The sequence below is a fragment of the Mus musculus genome, chromosome 1 (assembly GCF_000001635.26).
Source record: "Mus musculus strain C57BL/6J chromosome 1, GRCm38.p6 C57BL/6J".
Lineage (NCBI taxonomy): Eukaryota > Metazoa > Chordata > Mammalia > Rodentia > Muridae > Mus > Mus musculus.
Genome location: NC_000067.6, coordinates 86079392 through 86097351, shown reverse-complemented (window position 1 = coordinate 86097351; position 17960 = coordinate 86079392). Strand labels below are relative to the sequence as shown.

Below are 17960 nucleotides of genomic sequence, written 5' to 3'. Positions count from 1 at the left end.
TGGCAAACATATTTTTCTCCCTTCTGATGCTTCAGATCAAACCCAGGGCTTCATGAATGCCAAGAAGGGTGTCCTATAACTGAGCCCCTCCCTAAGTCCCATCCCTAAGGAGACTTGTCAGACATCACACTGATAATATTCAAAACTCTATACTGTACTTTATGCACCAGGAAACATGTACAACTGTTTCATAAGTTCTAATCATATAGTTATCAGTAATACTTCCAAATACCTAACATGCTTGATACTGTTCACAGATTTCTATTACCGCTCAAAAATATATGCATGTCTACAAAAATAATTACAGAACCCATAAACTAGCATCACTATTACTTAAACAGAATCCTCAACCTTGTCTATAGCTAATGAGATCATTTTAGCATTTCTAGAATAGTTTACTGATTGAAATATAACATTAATATCAACTATTTAAGAAAAGGGAGCTGGGCGGTGGTGGCGCATGCCTTTAATCCCAGCACTTGGGAGGCAAAGGCAGGCGGATTTCTGAGTTTGAGGCCAGCCTGGTCTACAAAAGTAAGTTCCAGAACAGTCAGGGCTACACAGAGAAACCCTGCCTCAAAAACCCCACCCCCACCCCCCAAAAAGAAAAGGGACAAGTTTCAAATTTTTACCACTAGTATTTAACTGTAATTTCTATTTTATGAATACTTTAAAGAAATTTATAATTTGACGGGACCAGAGAGATTATTCAGTGATTAAGGGCACTAGACAATCTTACAGGTTTGATTGCCAGCACTTACAACTCTAACTCCAGTTCCAAGGGATCTGGTGGTGATAACAAAGTAGTATACAGATGTACATGCAGGCAAAACATCACACACATTAAAAGAAAAAAAAAAGGGCCCCTCAATAGATGTCGCCATGGTTGGCCTTAAACTTATGATCCTCTTGAGGCTGGGATTACAGGCACGTACTGCCAAGGTGTCTGTCAACTCTCCTAAACCTGTGTGTGTTTGTGATTTTGTCTTCTGATAGTGCTGAGGATCAAGCTCAGGGTCTCGCAGATGGTAGAAAACTGCTCTACCATGGAGCTACATCCCAAGTCCTATTTTTATTACTGATCATAACCATTATAAAGAAATTAATGGCCTACAGATCTGAAGAAAGAATAAAAGTAGCATAACCTCATGATCTAGCTTGTGAATAAAGAGAATAATTCAGATAAGAACTTTACACAAAGATAATTTCATTTAAGAAAAAAATGAATAAATGTTTTTGGTATTTATGTCCAATAAGCAGTATTTAAAATGTTTTTTAAAAATCAAGGAGAAATACATTTTTTAGCTATTGCAGGGTCATCTAAAGAGTGGTGTCTAGAGAGCAGAGCACACGCCTGTACTCCTAGTACTGGGAGGCTGAGGCAGCATGGCTATGAGTTTAAAGCTATCTTGAGTTACAAAATCACAATGAGTTATAAGCCAACCCGGAGCAAGAACCTGTCTCAAAAGCCAAAACGTGAGCCTACTGGGAAAATGGAAATGACAAAATGGAGGATTCTGGAAGGATGGTTCAGCAGCTAAGAGCATCGGTGCTTTGCAGAAGACTTAGGCTCCATTTCCAGCAATCACAACAGTAGCTCACAACTGCCTGTACGTACAGATCCAGGGGATCTGATGCCTGTTTCTAGTCTCCGTGGGCACTGCATACATGTGATGTATATACATACATGTAGGTAAAAGGTTTATACACATAAAATTTTTTTAAAAAATCAAATAAATGACTAGACGTGGTGGCGCACACCTTTAATCCCAGCACTTGGGAGGCAGAGGCAGGTGGATTTCTGAGTTCGAGGCCAGCCTGGTCTACAAAGTGAGCTCCAGGACAGCCAGGGCTACACAGAGAAACCCTGTCTCGAAAAACCAATAAATCAATCAATCAATCAATCATATACTTGAAAGTAAATGTCATACGGGAAAACACATAGGACTTTAGATAACAGGACACATACTTCTCAAGTGTTAAGGGTAACAAGGAAGTTTGAGAGTAATAGTATTCAAGGAAGACAGCTCTGAGAAGCACATGGCAGAGAAACCTGGATTCATCTATCTCAGACTGTCAGGAATCTAAGGCTCATCATTTAGATCCACAGCAATTGGAACTTTGCTAAGTACTGTGAAACTTGATAACCTTAGCTTAAAAATATATACACAATATAGGCCAATGACATGGCTCAGTAGGTAAAGGCACTTTAACGCCAAGCCTGACGACTTGATCTCTGGGAACCTACATGGTGGAAAGAGAATTGACTCTCACAAGTTTTTCTCTCGCATCCACATGTGTGCTATGGTACATACACGTCCACATACATACATATACACACAAACAAATGTGTGTAACAAAACATTTAAAAAGAACACTTATTGATTTCTAAGTTCCTTTCACCTTTAAAAATAATAAACAGAGAAAAACTTGAAGAACTTCTTTAACTCTAGTCACTTAAAGTAACTGACCACATTTAACTTTCCTCATCATACAGATTTTGGCAAGACAGTCTCTCAATAATTCCTAGCCCTCACTTCTTCAAGGACATATTTTGGAAAACAACTCATAAGACGCTCAGAGAATCATTTGCCCCATGCAGGGTACATACACACAACCTCGGCTACTTAGGAAGCTGAGGCAGGAGAACCACTTGAGCACAGACCAGCCTGGCTAACACTGGGGCCAGCACAGAACTCATCTGACTCACTCGCACCATCGGAAGGTCATGCTATGAGGAGTTTATTAACAAAAGATGGCTCATAGGTGACACCTACTGCTGAAACCGGAGATTTAGCACATGTAGGAACCACAGGAAATACAGGGGTAAAAAGTTAAAACAAGCAAAGGAAAACTGAACAGAAAAACGTATTTACTTCTCAACCCACAACATAGCTCAGACACACAGAACTAACCCTATCGTCCTTGCTCTGAACTTTGACATGGTTAAGTATTTTAGTTTCTATTTAAGAATCCGAAGACGAACAGAATCCACAGTTAGAAATTATTACCTGAACAAAATGAAGCCAAGTGACTCCACTGCTGCTCTTCTGACATCATCATTGACATCACTTACCTAGGGGGAAATTTAGGGTGATTAGAACACACATTTCATTAATAAGCTGATACAAACTCCCCATCATTAAATATAAATTAGGCTTTATTTAATAGTATTTCTTCATTAAGTCTTTTTCCTTACAATGTATATCAAAATAAACTATATAACTTAAGTATATACAGTAAATAAACTTAAAAAATAATGATACATGTAGATTTTTAAAAGTCTTTCCTGGGGGCTGGAGAGATGGCTCAGCGGTTAGGAGCACTGACTGCTCTTCCAGAGGTCCTGAGTTCAAATCCCATTAACCACATGGTGGCTCACAACCATCTGTAATGAGATCTGACGCCCTCTTCTGGTGAGTCTGAAGAGAGCTACAGTGTACTTATATATATATAATAAATTAAAAAAAAAAAAGTTTTCCTGGCACACCGTTAATCCCAGCACTAAGAAAGCAGAAGGAGGTGCATCTCTGTGAACTTGAGGTAAATATTATCTTCATATGAAGTTCAAAACCAGCCAGGGTTACATAGTGAGATCCTGCCTCAAAAAATAAAAATAAAAACAACCACAAAACCCTCCTTTCCTTAACTTAGGGGAAAAAAATTATAGAATTCTACTTTGAAGCTTCTTAGATGCCTTTGTAGCATGGTGAAATTTAAGGTTCAGAACTACTTAAGAATAATTCAGTTGCAGCTTTCATGAGTTCTAAGAGTTATAAGGAATATCAAACATTTCTTCAATGTTGTTTCCATACAATATGCTCTAAGACGAAGGAAAATACAAATGGTCACAATATAATTCCTACTATACTATGCTGACTGTGGTGGTTTGAGTGAAAATGGTCCCCATAGGCTCATAGAGAGTGGCACTATTGGGAAGTGTGGCCTTGTCAGAAGAAGTATGTCACTGGGGTTGGGCTTTGGGGTTTGAGAAGGCCAAGCCAGGTGCAGTGTCACTCTTTCTCAATGCTGCCTGCAAGAGAGAACTCTCAGCTCCCTTTCCAGCACCGTATCTGCCTGCATGCCGCCATGCTCCCTGCCATGATGATAACGGACTAATCCTCTGAAATTGTAAGCCAGCCACAATTAAAAGCTTTCCTTTATAAGAGTTGCTATTGCCATGATGTCTCTTCATAGCAATAAAACCCTAACTAAGACAATGACCATGCACAAACTCTAATCAATAATGTGAGACAAGTGTGTCTCTTGAAAGAAGAGGTAAGCATCAATTTCAAACCTTTCTACACTGGAAGTGATGTTATTTTTCCTTTTCCCATTGTGATAGGAATTCACTAAGTTATATGTGGAATGAAAACTACTTGAACTGGCAACATTCTCACTAAACTATGAAATCAAAAAGACTGTGAAAAAGCCTGCTGGAAAGCATGGGCATCAGGCTTTCTGTGCAGATTTCTTGAAATAGACCATGTTCCTGTCAGTGGGACTAAAGTTAATTTCACTGGCTAGAAAACGTGGTTTCTTGATATGCCTATCTTAGGATGATCAAATATTCTCACCTGATCTTGTCTCTTACAAACAAGAATGCCCCTTGGGGTAGTTTCAGAAATTACACTTGACTGATTTTGAAGACTATGCATGCTGACATAGTACTGTTCTATTTCATTCTAAAAACCGACCGCTGAATTATGGACTTCTGTGTCCAATGAATAAGAATCTGAACTTGAGACCACTGACAATGGTCATACATATAAATGTATATATGATGGTCATATATACAATGTACATAACCTATACCTCTTTGTGGTGGTTTGAATAGGTATGCTCCCACAGACTCATGTGTTTGAATGCCTGGCCCATAGCAGGTAGCATCCTTAGGAAGTGTGGCCTTGTTGGAGGAAGTGTGCCACTGTGGGAGGTGGGCTTGGGGTTCTCTGATGCTCAAGCTATGCCAGAGTAGTACAGTCTCTCCTTGCTGCCTGCAGATTAAGATGTAGAACTCTAATTCTGAGCTCTGTCTCTAGCACCATGCTCGCCTGAATGCTGCCAAGCTTCCCACCATAAAGACAATGGACTAAACCTCTAAAACTGTAAGCCAGCCCCAATTAAATGTTGTCTTTTATAAGAGCTGCTGTGGTCATGGTGACCCTTCACGCAATGAAACCCTAACTAAGACATCTATACTGTCCACCTGCAAACTTCCCCTTCCCTCCTGAAAAAGATTAGAGTACTTACAGCAACATGTAGCAGGCGCCGAATGGCTTTGTTGTTACCAGAGCCACAATAAGCCATGGCTACAGTATACATTCCAGATCTTCTAAGAATTGGGTCCTAAGAAAGAATAATTCCCATTATTCCTCAAAAGTGACTGCTGCTGGGCACTGTGAAGCAAGCCTGTAGTCCTAACTTCCTGGAGGCTCAACTGGGAGGTCTGAGTCCAGTTGTTACAGAAAAGCCTGGGAAATACAGTAAACCCCACTCTGAACACAAACATCTCACTCCACCCCACCCCCAAATAGCAATAAACCAAAATAATAACTTATTGAATAATAGACAGGCTCCTTTAATGGAGAAATCATAAACTTTAAAATAATTCATTTATTAATGATAATGCTCAAAGTGAATGGGAAAAATGAACCCTCAATAAAGAAGGAATTGTTCTAACAGTCTCTGCAATTATTTCTATCCTGCCTTATATTTTCTGGGAAGTCAAGTTACTATCAATAGAACCAGCTATATGAAATCAACTCCCACTTTGGAAATAAAAACCAAATAAGACAGGTAATATTTCCATATTCTTTCTTTTTTTCTTATTTTTGGTTTTTCAAGACAGGGTTTCTCTGTGTAGCCCTGGCTGTCCTAGAACTGACTTTGTAAACTGTCAGAGACCATACCTTGAGAAAAAGCCCTTCACAATCTCCAACTCTGACAGGCCAAATGACCTCGTGCTAGGAGCCAGTTGTCACTACCTCCTCCCTGTTCCCTTCCTGGCACCTGAGGCTGTAAAAGCTGAATTATAGTCCCCTCTTCCCCATCTCTTCCTGGCTCCCATGACTTCCAAGAACATGAGTTACACCTGAGCCAGGCCTGACACCCCAAGGCTGTTAAGGAGGATCTATGTTCTGGAGATAAGACGCAGAGTACCCGCTGCCTGGAGCCTGACTTCGGCCCTCATGTCAGCAGATGCCCACCTCTTTGTTCTTTGTTAATTCCCCCTCAACCCCTCCCTATTCCCCACGATGTATGCTTTAAAACCCGGCGTCTCAGCCTAATAGACGGAGACCTTGATAGGACCCTCTACTTGGTCTCCAGCTCCTTTTTCTCTTCCTCCCATTTTCTTCCAGGTTAGCGGTCCCCCTCGCACCCACGAGTAACTGAATCCTGCGGGACGGGATAGTAAACTAGGCTTCACAGAGATCCCTCTGCCTCTGCTTCTGCCTCCAAAGTGCTGGAATTAAAGGTATGAGCCATGGTCATATTCTAATTCACATTTTCCTTATCTAATTCTTGAATATGGAACAATGAGTGGAAGAAATTCAGAGTCTGATAGCTGAATGAAATAATTAGTAATCCAGCCAATGAACTATAATGTATTAATCACATTACAAAGAAGAGAGTGACTCTGGCTACCTGCTGCATGCAACACCATCACAAAAATAAAAGGTATCAGAAAACCTTTACTCAAGTAAGTACAGAGAATGCCAATGTTTTATGATTAAAAAAGAAAAAAACCCAGTAAGACAAACATTATACCTTATTAAAGGAGTATTAAGCCAGGCAGTGGTGGTACATACCTTTATTCCCAGCACAGTTAGAGGCAATCAGATCTCTGTGAGTTTGAGACTAACCTAGTCTACAGAGCAAATTGCCAGAAGCCAGGGATACACAGAAAAACCCTGACTCATGCTTAAGGCACACCTTTAATCCTAGCAACTGGGAGGCAGAGACAGGTCTACATAGCAAGTACCAGGACAGCCAGGTCTGTTACAGAGAAAACTTGTCTCAAAATCTGGAAAACAACCAACCAACCCTAACTTGGGGAGTGCAGGGTGAAGCAGACAACTATTTAAGCATTCAAAAATATTATAAAATGTAGGATGCGGGGGGTGGGGGGGGTGGGAGAGAAAGCAAGTAGAATCTCACCTTGTCACGACAGAGAGACTCAATGAGAGCATCAGCCTCCTCCATCCTCCCGTACATCACTAACGCAATGCCAACTGCCAGACCGCGCAGAATCTTCTCGTGTTGAGTCTCTTGTGCATAGCCAACCATATCCTCAATCGCCTGGGCATTTTTAGAACCTAACATAACCAAACCTAAGGCTAGGCCAGCTGCCTCCCCTGTAGTAAAGAGTAAAATAATGAACAACAGCAATGTGTAGAGTAAAGATATCCAATTGAAAGTGGCACCTATTTGCATCAGTTATCAAAATAACTATTAGCCTTCTGAGAAGAACTAACATTTTTTTTTTAAGATTTATTTTATGTGTGAGTGCTTTGCCTACATGTGTGTATGTGTAATCACAGATATGCCTGGTGCTAGCAAAGCCAAAAGAGGATGGTAAATTTCTTAGAACTAGAGTTATGAGTAGTTGGAAGCCACCACACGGGTGTTGGGAACCAATCCCAGGTCTTCTGTAAGAGCAACAAGTGTTTTTAACTACTGAACTATGTCCACGGCCCTTGCCACCCTTAATAAAAGTACTTTTTACTATTATTTATTTATTTAATGTATGTATGTGTGTGTGTGTCTGTACACATGCATGTTTAAAAAGGTCAGAGGGAGTTGGATACCCTGGAGCTGGTATTACAAGTGGTTTTGAGCTGCCTAATGTGTATGCTGGGAATTGAAGTTAGGTATAAGAACATGGGCTTTTAACTGCTGAGCCATCTCTCCCCAACAAATTTTAAAAAGAGAGACAGTGTATGTGGAAGTACATCCATATACAATTTTTCTTTTAAATCTTGACAGTATTCACCATCAATCTTGTAATAAAGTCAAGAGATACTATGCTAATTAAAAAAAAATAAAATTATCACTAAGCACCATAGAATATCCTCAGGACACATATAGTCCTGTTTAATAACTTTCTATTTGCACAAGTAACTTCTGTCAGAGCACTCTGTATACACTCCTTTAGAAAGCCTACATTAAACAAAACAAAGCAAAAAAAACAAGATAAACTCGCTAAATGGAGCAAATTCTGCTCCCTTTTTAACAAGAGAAAACTTTGATTTTAAGGACAACAACTAGCTAGCTTTTCTATCATGTAATGCCAACTGCAAGAGTAGGTAAGAATTTTCTCATCTTGAGATTTTAGAAAACTCCTTTAAAGGAGACTATAAAAAGGCATGTAAAAACATGACAAGTATATTAATCACAAGGTTTCCTGTTCCCAGGAACAAGGGCTCACCTGTCACAGCATCATCCTGATACAGGTTTGTTTTCAGCAAATCATACACATCCTGACGTGCAGTTCCCATTGCAGCCAAACCAAGGCCCAGGCTGCCTCCATGTCGAACAATCTAGGGCAAAAAGCATTGGCTCCAATAATCCACAACACAGGACTTCAAGCCAAACTTTGATTCTAAAGAACACAGGTGTACGCACATCCACCCCACAACCCCCACCTCACCTAGGCTGGTTTACACTCACTGTGTAGCTAAGGGCGATCCTGAACTGTTTGATCCTACCTCTACTGCAGAGGGTGTCCCAGATAATCAGGAGCCCTGTGGTAACCTAGGCAATTTTATTTATGTATCTGTTGGCACAAACAGTGACTTGAAAAGTATGTGAGAGAAAAGACAATGGTCAGAGCACACCTCCATTACTTTACCTGAGGAAGACTGAACAATATAACAGGCAAATACCAGGAAAGGGTTAGGGAGCCAGGTAGGTGACATCGCAGATGTCTGTGGGCGTAGGAGGAGGAAGAGGCAGTACAGACGAAGAAGCCAGAATGAAAAGGAGAAAGCACCTAACGTGGTTGTGAAGTAAGAGAGAATGGGTGAGAACACAAGGTTGGTCTTCATGTGAAGGAGGCTTTGGAAGTTGTCCATTTTGAATGTACAGTTCACTCTTACTGATGGCGACACTCCAGATTGCTCTGGGAGTTCTTTTCCCACTGGCTGACCTTGGTGGAGCTGTCATTTAAGAAGTTCCCACCTTGTCCTAACTGAAGTGTGGGCGCTACTAAAGCCAGTGCAGGAGGGTGCCCCACCTCTAGAATTGTAATGTCTTCAACTAGAGAAATCAAAAGGACAAAAATATTTCAAGTTTGTTCATCCTGACAACAGGTCCTGGGAGAGCTAACCCCCATTAGCTCCTGTTTATATTTAATGCATCACTCAGAATTGCCCAGCTTTGAGTAAAAAGCTGGTTCGTTTAACATCTTCACTAATTATATAAGATACTTTTGATGAAGTCCTTGCTTCACTGAGAAGAGGCGTCTATTACTAAGTCTTTTGTTGTTTGCTTTGTGTGTGTGTGTCCATAAACCATCCAGTAATGGTTCATGCTACTCTGGATGCCCTGAATTTCCTTTAAAATGGTATAGTTAACCAGGTGTAAAGTAAGGTCAATACAGTGATAACATTCCATGATCTTTAAGTAAGGCCACTGCATGGTCTTTTTAATTTACTCATTCATTCATTCATTCATTCATTCATTCATTCATTCATTCACTCACGACAGGGTTTCTGTGAGTAGCCCTGGATATCCTAGAACTCACTCTACAGTCCAGTACTCTGGCCTGAAACTCAGAGATCCCCCAGCCTCTGCCTCGTAGGTGCTGAGGTTAAAGGTATTCGCCATCAGTACCACACAGCTGAGACCACTGTGTTTCAGACACTTAAAACTGCCTTGTTTCAGCTGGTCTTAAAGGACTAAGAAGCACACTTTTTTTTTTTTCCAGCTGTGACTCCAGACAGGATCCAGAGAGGAAGTGGGGAGCCTCTTCTCTGGGTTTGATGGAGAGTTCCTTTACCCTTCTGTGTTAGCCTCTTAAAGTACAGTATCAACCTTAAAAGGGCACAGGAAAGGGTGAAGAAGCACAATTTTAAGAGGGGAAATGCCTAGTAAGTCTGATGGCTCAGAGCTGTGATTCCAGCGCTCAGGAGGCCGAGGTAGAGAATGTCTGAGCTGGAAGGCAGCTTGAGCTAAATAGCAAGACGCTATTTCAAGAAAACCAAAACTCAAACAAAAGCAGCATCAACACAAACCCCAAAATTACTATTGAAAGGACTGTTTTTGGTTTCCCAAATCCTAAGAAATCTATTCACTGAAATACTGAGCAAATACATAATTTCCTTGATCAGTGGTTCTTAATCTCCCTAATCCTGCAACCCACTAATACAGATCCTCATGTTGTGGTGACCTCCAACTATAAAATTAGTTTCATAGCTACCTCATAACTATAATTTAGCTGTTATGAATTATAATGTAAATATCAGATATACAGGATATCTGATATACAACTCCTGCGAAAGAGTCATTTGACTCCCAAAGGGGTCGAGACTCACAGGTTAAGAACCACTGTCCTAGATTCTCAAACAATGGAGATTTGGTTTTTCACCCTAATACTTACATCATTGCTGGCATTCTTGAGCTGATTAAGGAGATAGTCAATTATGTCACCACCATGATTGGCATGAATGAGACCCAATGCATAGAGACCGCCCCCTTCCTGATAGGCTGATCCTGGAGAAGTGTCCTTAGGAAGGTATGTTGCCATTAACTGTAGTGCTTCCTTCTCATGGCCCTGCGAATTTGAGTCACAAAGAGGTAAGAAAAACAGAGGAAAGCAGCTGCAGCGACTTCTCCAGAGCGCCCACTTGATGGCTGGGACAGAACTTGCTCTCATCCACCAGCTCCACCATTCAAACGTGAGACTGTAGAGACCCAGAGAGGCCTGGTTAGAAAATATTCTAACTGGATCCATTTTTTACTTTGTTTTACAAATGTTTCCCCAAATAACTTTGACTACACAGCATTTTAATAAACTGTTAGAAAATGGCTTAGTTCTCACAGGAAGAGGAATTCTACCTTTTACTAAAAAGAAACAGACACTTATTTAGTGCCTTCTTTACTTCACTCTTCCCTGTCCCAGGACTGACCTGATCTGACAACATATACGTGTTGATTAATTGCAATAAATTTATGTTCCTTAGCCCCCCCCAAAATGGATTCCTCTGCACTGGCCAGTCATAATGAATAAAATCTATTACCTTATGGATTACACCCAAGCTGGCCGTTGCAGTAAATTTGGCCCAGTTGGTGGCTCTGGCCAACCATTCCAAGTTATCTCTGTAAAAAAGAAAAGCAATTTGAGCATTATTACTCCCAACTTCCTCCTCAGTAAGCGGTTCCCTTTTTGGAGAAAGAATCTACTACTCTAGCCCAGACTGGTCTTCAACCAGTCATCCTCCTGCCTTAGCCTCCCAAGCTCTGGAATTTTTTTTTTTTTTTAAAGATAGAGTTTTTCTGTGTAGCACTAGTTGCCCTGGAATTCAATCTGTAGATCAAGTTAGCACTGAACTCAAATCTGAGTGCAGGTGTTAAAGTGTGCACAACCACCACCCGGCTCTTCAGATTCTTAAATAGAAGATATATAATTCTACTTTCAATAAAGGGAAAATCATGTATCTTTTTCCTTCAAGTTACCTAAAGAACTAATAAAAGTTATTACCTTTACTTTGAAATAAGTAAACATAAAACAAACAATATATATCTAATAAGCAAAACATACTTAAAATTCAAGACTAGCTAAAAGTACAATAAGAGATACTATCAGTGCAATCTTGGTTTTAAAGCCATTTAGGGGAGTGGTGCTGAACGAAGAGAGCTCAGTGGTTAAGAGCAGGTACTGTTCTCACAGAGCGAGAACCGAAGTTCCGTTTCCAGCACCCAAGTCAGTGGTTCACAACCTCCTGGGAATTCAGCTCCAAGGGATCTGACACCTCTTCTGGCCTCCAAATGCAACCATACACACCCCATCCCCAGACATACAGGAATATAGACATTTTAAAAAATTGCACCAAGGTAGAATTCTCCAAGCATATTTACCTAAGAAACTGGTCACTGGTAGTACCACAGTGCATGAATGAGTTTGCTATTACAGTTGCTGTATGACACACAGAATTTCGTACTGCATCCTACAAAAACAAACGCAGAGACTTCTTTATCACTGGCCAAGTATTTATACATACATTGCTCACATACTCTATTCTGCAGCAAAATCAGAAAACAATTGAAATGAGATTTAACATATGAATCTTGGGACATCTCTTTATGTAAAGATAAAATAGCTAGTCTGTAAAAATAAGACAAAGAGTTTTATTTGCAGTATTAACTTAAGATCACGGTCAGACTTATGTTTGTTTTATGGCACAGGTTTGATGTCACCCAAACAGGCCTGAACTTGCTTGAGCTCCTGACACTCTGATGTCAACTCCAGCCTGTGGAGTCTAGGAGTATCACAACCCAGCTCAATTACAGATCTGAAGTGTGAATTCAGATTTCCTACTCCCCTCTTTCTAAAGAGTCTAACTATTCAGTTAACTACTCAGACATTTCTATTTCTCCTCAGCATCTTGCCTGATGTCTCCAAGGTGTTGGAGTAACTTAAGTAGCAATGCTATAATTTTTCTCACCTGTACCTCTGACAGTCAACAAATTATATACGCATCAATGTAGGAATGTATTTACAGTACTGGGGATATAACCCAAGGCCTTTTACATTCCAGGCAAGCTCTCTACTCTTGAACTACCTCTGGAGCCCTAACAAACTTATACATTTTTGAATCTGTATCTTTTTGCTATTTGTAATCATGTACTTAAGGTTTCAGAAGGCACTATATATATGTTCATAAATCAAACACTGTTTAGTCACTGAATAGCATGTGGCTATAAGGAAAGAGCAAATGTCTCTAGGAAGGCATACTGAGTAAGAAAGAAGAAAGATTTTTCAAATGCTATTTATCTTTTTCATATGAAACATTTTACTCCTAAGAAAAAGTTTATTTAGTGCACTACAAAGAGATCAGTGGACTAACAACAATAATGAGCCATACCTTGAAAATACCATGTTGTGTGTGAGTGTTCACGTGGGAACATGTGTCACCTCAGGTGTCAGTCCCCAGGAGCTGACCACCTTGCTTTTTGAGACAGGGTCTCTCACTGGCCTGGCGTTCAACAAATAGGCTATGATGGTTAGCTGGTGAGCCCCAGGGATTCGCCTGATTCCCCAACACCAGTATTACAAACATACATCATGACACCCACCAACTGTTTTGTGGATTCTGGGGACTGAACTCATGTCTTTGTGTTTGCAGAACAAGCACTTCAGCAGCTGAGCTACTGTTCTGCCCTTTAGAACTAAAGATGCAATCACACCTGCTCAAAAACTAAAATTTGTTTGGATCAATATCTCAATAAACATAACAACAAAGTCTGAGTCTGCTCAAGACTGATGGCAGAGTGGGAAATACAGTCATATAAACTATATTAATATCCTGACCGTACTGTCATGTTCAACTGTTAAGATAAAAATATATTTAAAATGAAAACAACAAATTTGCCACACTTCTGAACAGTGACTAGGACAACAGGAACTCAATCCTTGCTACTTCCTTCCTACTCAAGTAGGACCTTTCTCATGCTGGAAAGTCAATGCAGAGACAACTCACACATGCTGAGCAGATGTTCTTACACGGAGGTCAGCCGCACTCATTGTTATTTTTACAAAACCTTTTGTTTGTTTGTTTGTTTGTTTATTTGTTTGTTTGTTTGGGGTTTTTTGGTTTTTTTTTTGTTTTTTGGGGGTTTTTTTGTTTTTTTGAGACAGGGTTTCTCTGTGTAGTCCTGGCTGTCCTGGAACTCACTCTGTAGACCAGGCTGGCCTCGAACTCAGTAATTCACCTGCCTCTGCCTCCCAAGTGCTGGGATTAAAGGCGTGTGCCACCACGCCTACTTGCAAAACCTCTAACATCTTCTTGATTATATGCATAAAGCAAAGCCTCAGAGGTCTAAGAGAATGCTCCATAACAGAACACTTCCTACCTTTGTGTTTTTCAGAATCATGAGGTCTGTGTTATTATTTCGTATTAGGAACTGCAGGTGTAATTCAATAGCCATTTCACCACTTAAAATCTTAATCATTTTCAGTGTCTGGTCCTTGGGCTCTGGACTCTAGCAAAACAAAAAGGAATAAAAATATTAATATCAATAAAGATCACTATGCCAATTTTATTTCATCAGTCTTAAACCAATGAAAGCAATCACAGCCACATGCACACACACTTGCATACTCACAATACACAACATATAACACACTCTCATACACACACCCTCCTTTTCTCATGTTTCAATGACAGGATCTAAAAAATTCAACTCTCATTGTTTGGATAAACCACAATATCCTTTATTACATTTCACTGAGATAGACTACAAGTTCAAGAGAAGAAAACAATTTATATCAAGGAAGCTTTTTAAGCCAAAATTTATTTTATGTTTTTTTTTTTTAATTTGTATATGTCTGTGAGAATGTATGCCATGTGTGTGCAGGTATCAGAAGAAAGCATCAGGTTTCCCAAAGATGAGTTACAGATGGATGGGAGCCTTCTAACATGGGTGATAGGAACCCATCTAAGGTCTCCTGAAAGCAACAGTTTTAACTGCCGAGCTACCTCTCAGGACCCCATGGTAACTCATATTTACTTTATCTGTGTGGGTGCTTGCCTTTATGGATTGGCTGTGCACCATTTCCATGCCTGGTACCCAGAAGCCAGAAGGAGGAATAAGATGCCCTGGAACTGGAGTTACAGATAGCTGTGAACCACAATGTAGGTGCTAGAACTAAATCTGGGTCTTCTGGATGAATTTTCATAGAAAATCCATTTTTATAAAATGACTCTGACATCACAAAACAAAAAACCCAAACTTTCAAAAAAACTAAAGTATATATATATTATGTATGTAAAACAATGTGCTGGTCATGGTGGCACACACCTTTAATCCCAACACTTGTCAGGCAGAATTCAAGTCTAATCTAATCGTACTGAATTACAGCCAGTGCTGCAGAGTGACAGCTCCCCCTGTCTCCCCACCCTACCTCAAAATAAAGAAGAAAAAGAAGCAGAAGAAGAGGAGGAGGAGGAAGAGAAAGAAGAAAGAGGAGGAAGAGAAAGAAGAATAAAAAGCACCATGAGAGTCCTTGAGCACACTCTAGGCACACTCACCGCATCTGGTGTCTTCCCAGCCACTGCACTGGCTGTCTTCTCCTCCGTCTCCATGGGGTCACTGAAATGAGGAAAGTCAACTGTCAACACTTCAATAAATCTCTTCTAAATAGAAGTTACAGGCAATTTAGTTATAGCGTAGATCTGAACTATGTCCAAATTAGTCTACAAGAAAATATATTTACTTTGTGGGTATTATTCAATAAGAAATAAGACTCTAGCATCTCTAAGATGGAAGAAGCAGTTACTAAATTTCCCCCAAATAAACTCTTTAAAAAACAAAAAATAAACAAAAACAAATCTAGTTAGCAAAATTCCTGAATAATAACTACAACTAGAACAGGGGACAACAAATTCTTGTGCATTCCTCAGTCAGGTAGAGATGGACCACCAGCAGCTAAGAAAACAGTGTTCAGTAAATCCTGGGATCCCCTCAAATCTAAAGCCAGACAACTGACACTTCCTTCTAGGTCAGAGGACAATGCTGGAGAGAAAACACACACTGCTGTTTTGTTTGCTACCTCACAAACACAACACAAGAGAAACAAAGTTTTAGAAAACATTGAAAATAGAAAAATAAGCTTAAACACGCCACCTCTGTAAAAGTTTAGGAAAGCGAATTTTAGTAAAATAAATCAAAGAAAATTATAATAATGTACAATATTATATGAGAAATCTTATTTTAAGTAGTAGACATTTCAGGCATGGTGGCACATGCCTTTAATACTAGCATTAAGGAGGCAGAGACAGGTGGAGCTCTGAGTTTGAGGCCAGTCTGGTCTACACAATGAATTGCAGGCTAGCCAGGATTACACAGCAAGATTCTTTCCAAAAGGGAGCGGGGGAGGGGGAAGGGAGGGAGTATTTAAAATCAAAAAAAGAGAATCAGGGCTGGAGAGATGGCTCAGCGGTTAAGAGCACTGATTGCTCTTCCAGAGGTCCTGAGTTCAATTCCCAGCAGCCACATGGAGGCTCACAACCATCTGTAATATGATCTGATGCCCTTTCTGGTGTGTCTGAAGACAGCTACAGTGTACTCATAAATAAAATAAATCTCTTAAAAGAGAGAGAGAGAGAGAGAGAGACAGACAGACAGAGACAGAGAGAATATCAGACTGGGTGAGAACGTAGATCATTCGATAGTGTTTGCACAGCATGCATGAAGCACTGGGTTCAACCCTTATCACTACAGAGAACTGCACAGTAGCCAATGCGCTTATCATCCCAGCACTCTGCCAGCCTGGGGAAAGCTCCTGTCTCAAAACAAAACAAATCAGAATTAGAGAAACTCAGATGCAACTACTAGAAATTTTCAGATGAGGAAAAAAAAGTCTAATCATTTCAGAAAAGATTAACTCACAATGAAATGACAGCAGAGAAACATAGAACGACTTTAAAATGAATTCAAGAACAAAGAAAAAATTCAACAAAAAAATTCTATAAATAAACAAGGGGGGAGAGCAGGAAACTAAATGTTATTCCCTCACATCAGGAACAAAGGAGAGTCACTTTCATTCTATTCTACAATACAATGGGAATCCCAGCCAGTGCAGAAAGAAGGGGAAAGAGGAGGTACAGAGAGAAAGGGAGACGTGATCTATTTATTGGCAGATGTTTGTATGATTCCTATAGACAAAGTTTTATAGAAAGGTCGATCTGTTTTTAAATTTTTCTAAAGCTAAAAAGTAAATAAAGAAAAGTACCATGTTCATAGATTATGGGCTGAATATTGCCAGGGTTACAGGTTCAGTATTGTGAGATTTCAGTGAAGAGATTCAACATAATCCCAGTCAAAATGCCCACAGGCTCACAGAAACGCAACAGATTTATAATAGCCACAATAAAAAAAAAAGAATCAAAGTGGATCTAGGGGTTTGAGATGTATCTCAGTGGTAGAGTGTCTGTACAGAATATACAAGGATCCTAGCAATGGGATAAAAACATCTGAGTGTAAGACACCATAAGTCTTAGAAATAAAAAAGTTAGTACTCATAAAAAAAGACAAAAAATAGGTCAACAGGAAAGCAAAGTGGGAAGAAAGGATCTTACAAGCGCCTACAGAACAGTCCTTTAGACTCTAAGCATTCGATGGCTCCTTCCCCAAAAAACTACAAATACTTCATAGTCCTCCCAAAACAACATGGTCAGGCACGTCACAGCAACACTATATTATTCTGGTGCCAATCTTCAGGGAATTCGCTTCCTATTGCTCTGATCAACACCACCACCAGCAGCACAACAACAACAACAAAGGCGGGAGGGGGGTATTGCTTGACCTAAATGTTCCACTCTCAGTCCATCATGAGGGAGTCAGAAAAGGAACTCATGGCAGGAATCTGGAGGCAGAACTAAAGACGAGGCCATGGGGGAACACTGCTCACTGCCTGGTCCTACAGTTGCTCAGTTTGCTCTTTTATACAACCACTGGCACAGGGTGGCAATGCCCACAGTAGACTGCCCCCCCCATCATTAATCAAGTAATTGCCCTACAGACCTGCCTATAGGCAATCTGATGGAAGGAACTTCTTAACCAAGATCCCTTCTTCTCAGATGACTATGTCAAACTGTCTGCTGTGTCAAACTGGCACAGACCCTCATCAGCACACTATGTAAATATGGCTTATATTGTTTTGTCTAAGGACTAACCCTCCCAGTCAGTCAGTCTAATTGGTCAGCGTGCCTGTAAATATAGCTATGGAGCCTTGA

The 17960-nt window shown here is 40.2% G+C and overlaps 1 protein-coding gene and 1 non-coding gene across 2 annotated transcripts in view; both read right to left on the bottom strand.

Annotated features, from left to right (window-relative positions):
* Window positions 1-17960, bottom strand: part of Psmd1 (proteasome (prosome, macropain) 26S subunit, non-ATPase, 1) — a 74677-nt gene that overhangs the window by 41944 nt on the left and 14773 nt on the right. Inside the window, exons 8-16 of the mRNA NM_027357.2 lie at window positions 15255-15315; window positions 14077-14205; window positions 12082-12170; window positions 11244-11322; window positions 10604-10777; window positions 8432-8543; window positions 7162-7358; window positions 5254-5349; window positions 3012-3076 (exon numbers count right to left, since the gene is read on the bottom strand). Coding sequence (NP_081633.1) covers window positions 3012-3076; window positions 5254-5349; window positions 7162-7358; window positions 8432-8543; window positions 10604-10777; window positions 11244-11322; window positions 12082-12170; window positions 14077-14205; window positions 15255-15315 — 1002 coding nt within the window. The remainder of the gene's footprint in view (window positions 1-3011; window positions 3077-5253; window positions 5350-7161; window positions 7359-8431; window positions 8544-10603; window positions 10778-11243; window positions 11323-12081; window positions 12171-14076; window positions 14206-15254; window positions 15316-17960) is intronic.
* Gm22786 lies at window positions 9930-10051 on the bottom strand. Its single transcript, XR_003949307.1, has one exon. It is a non-coding gene; the product is annotated as a small nucleolar RNA SNORA26 (small nucleolar RNA).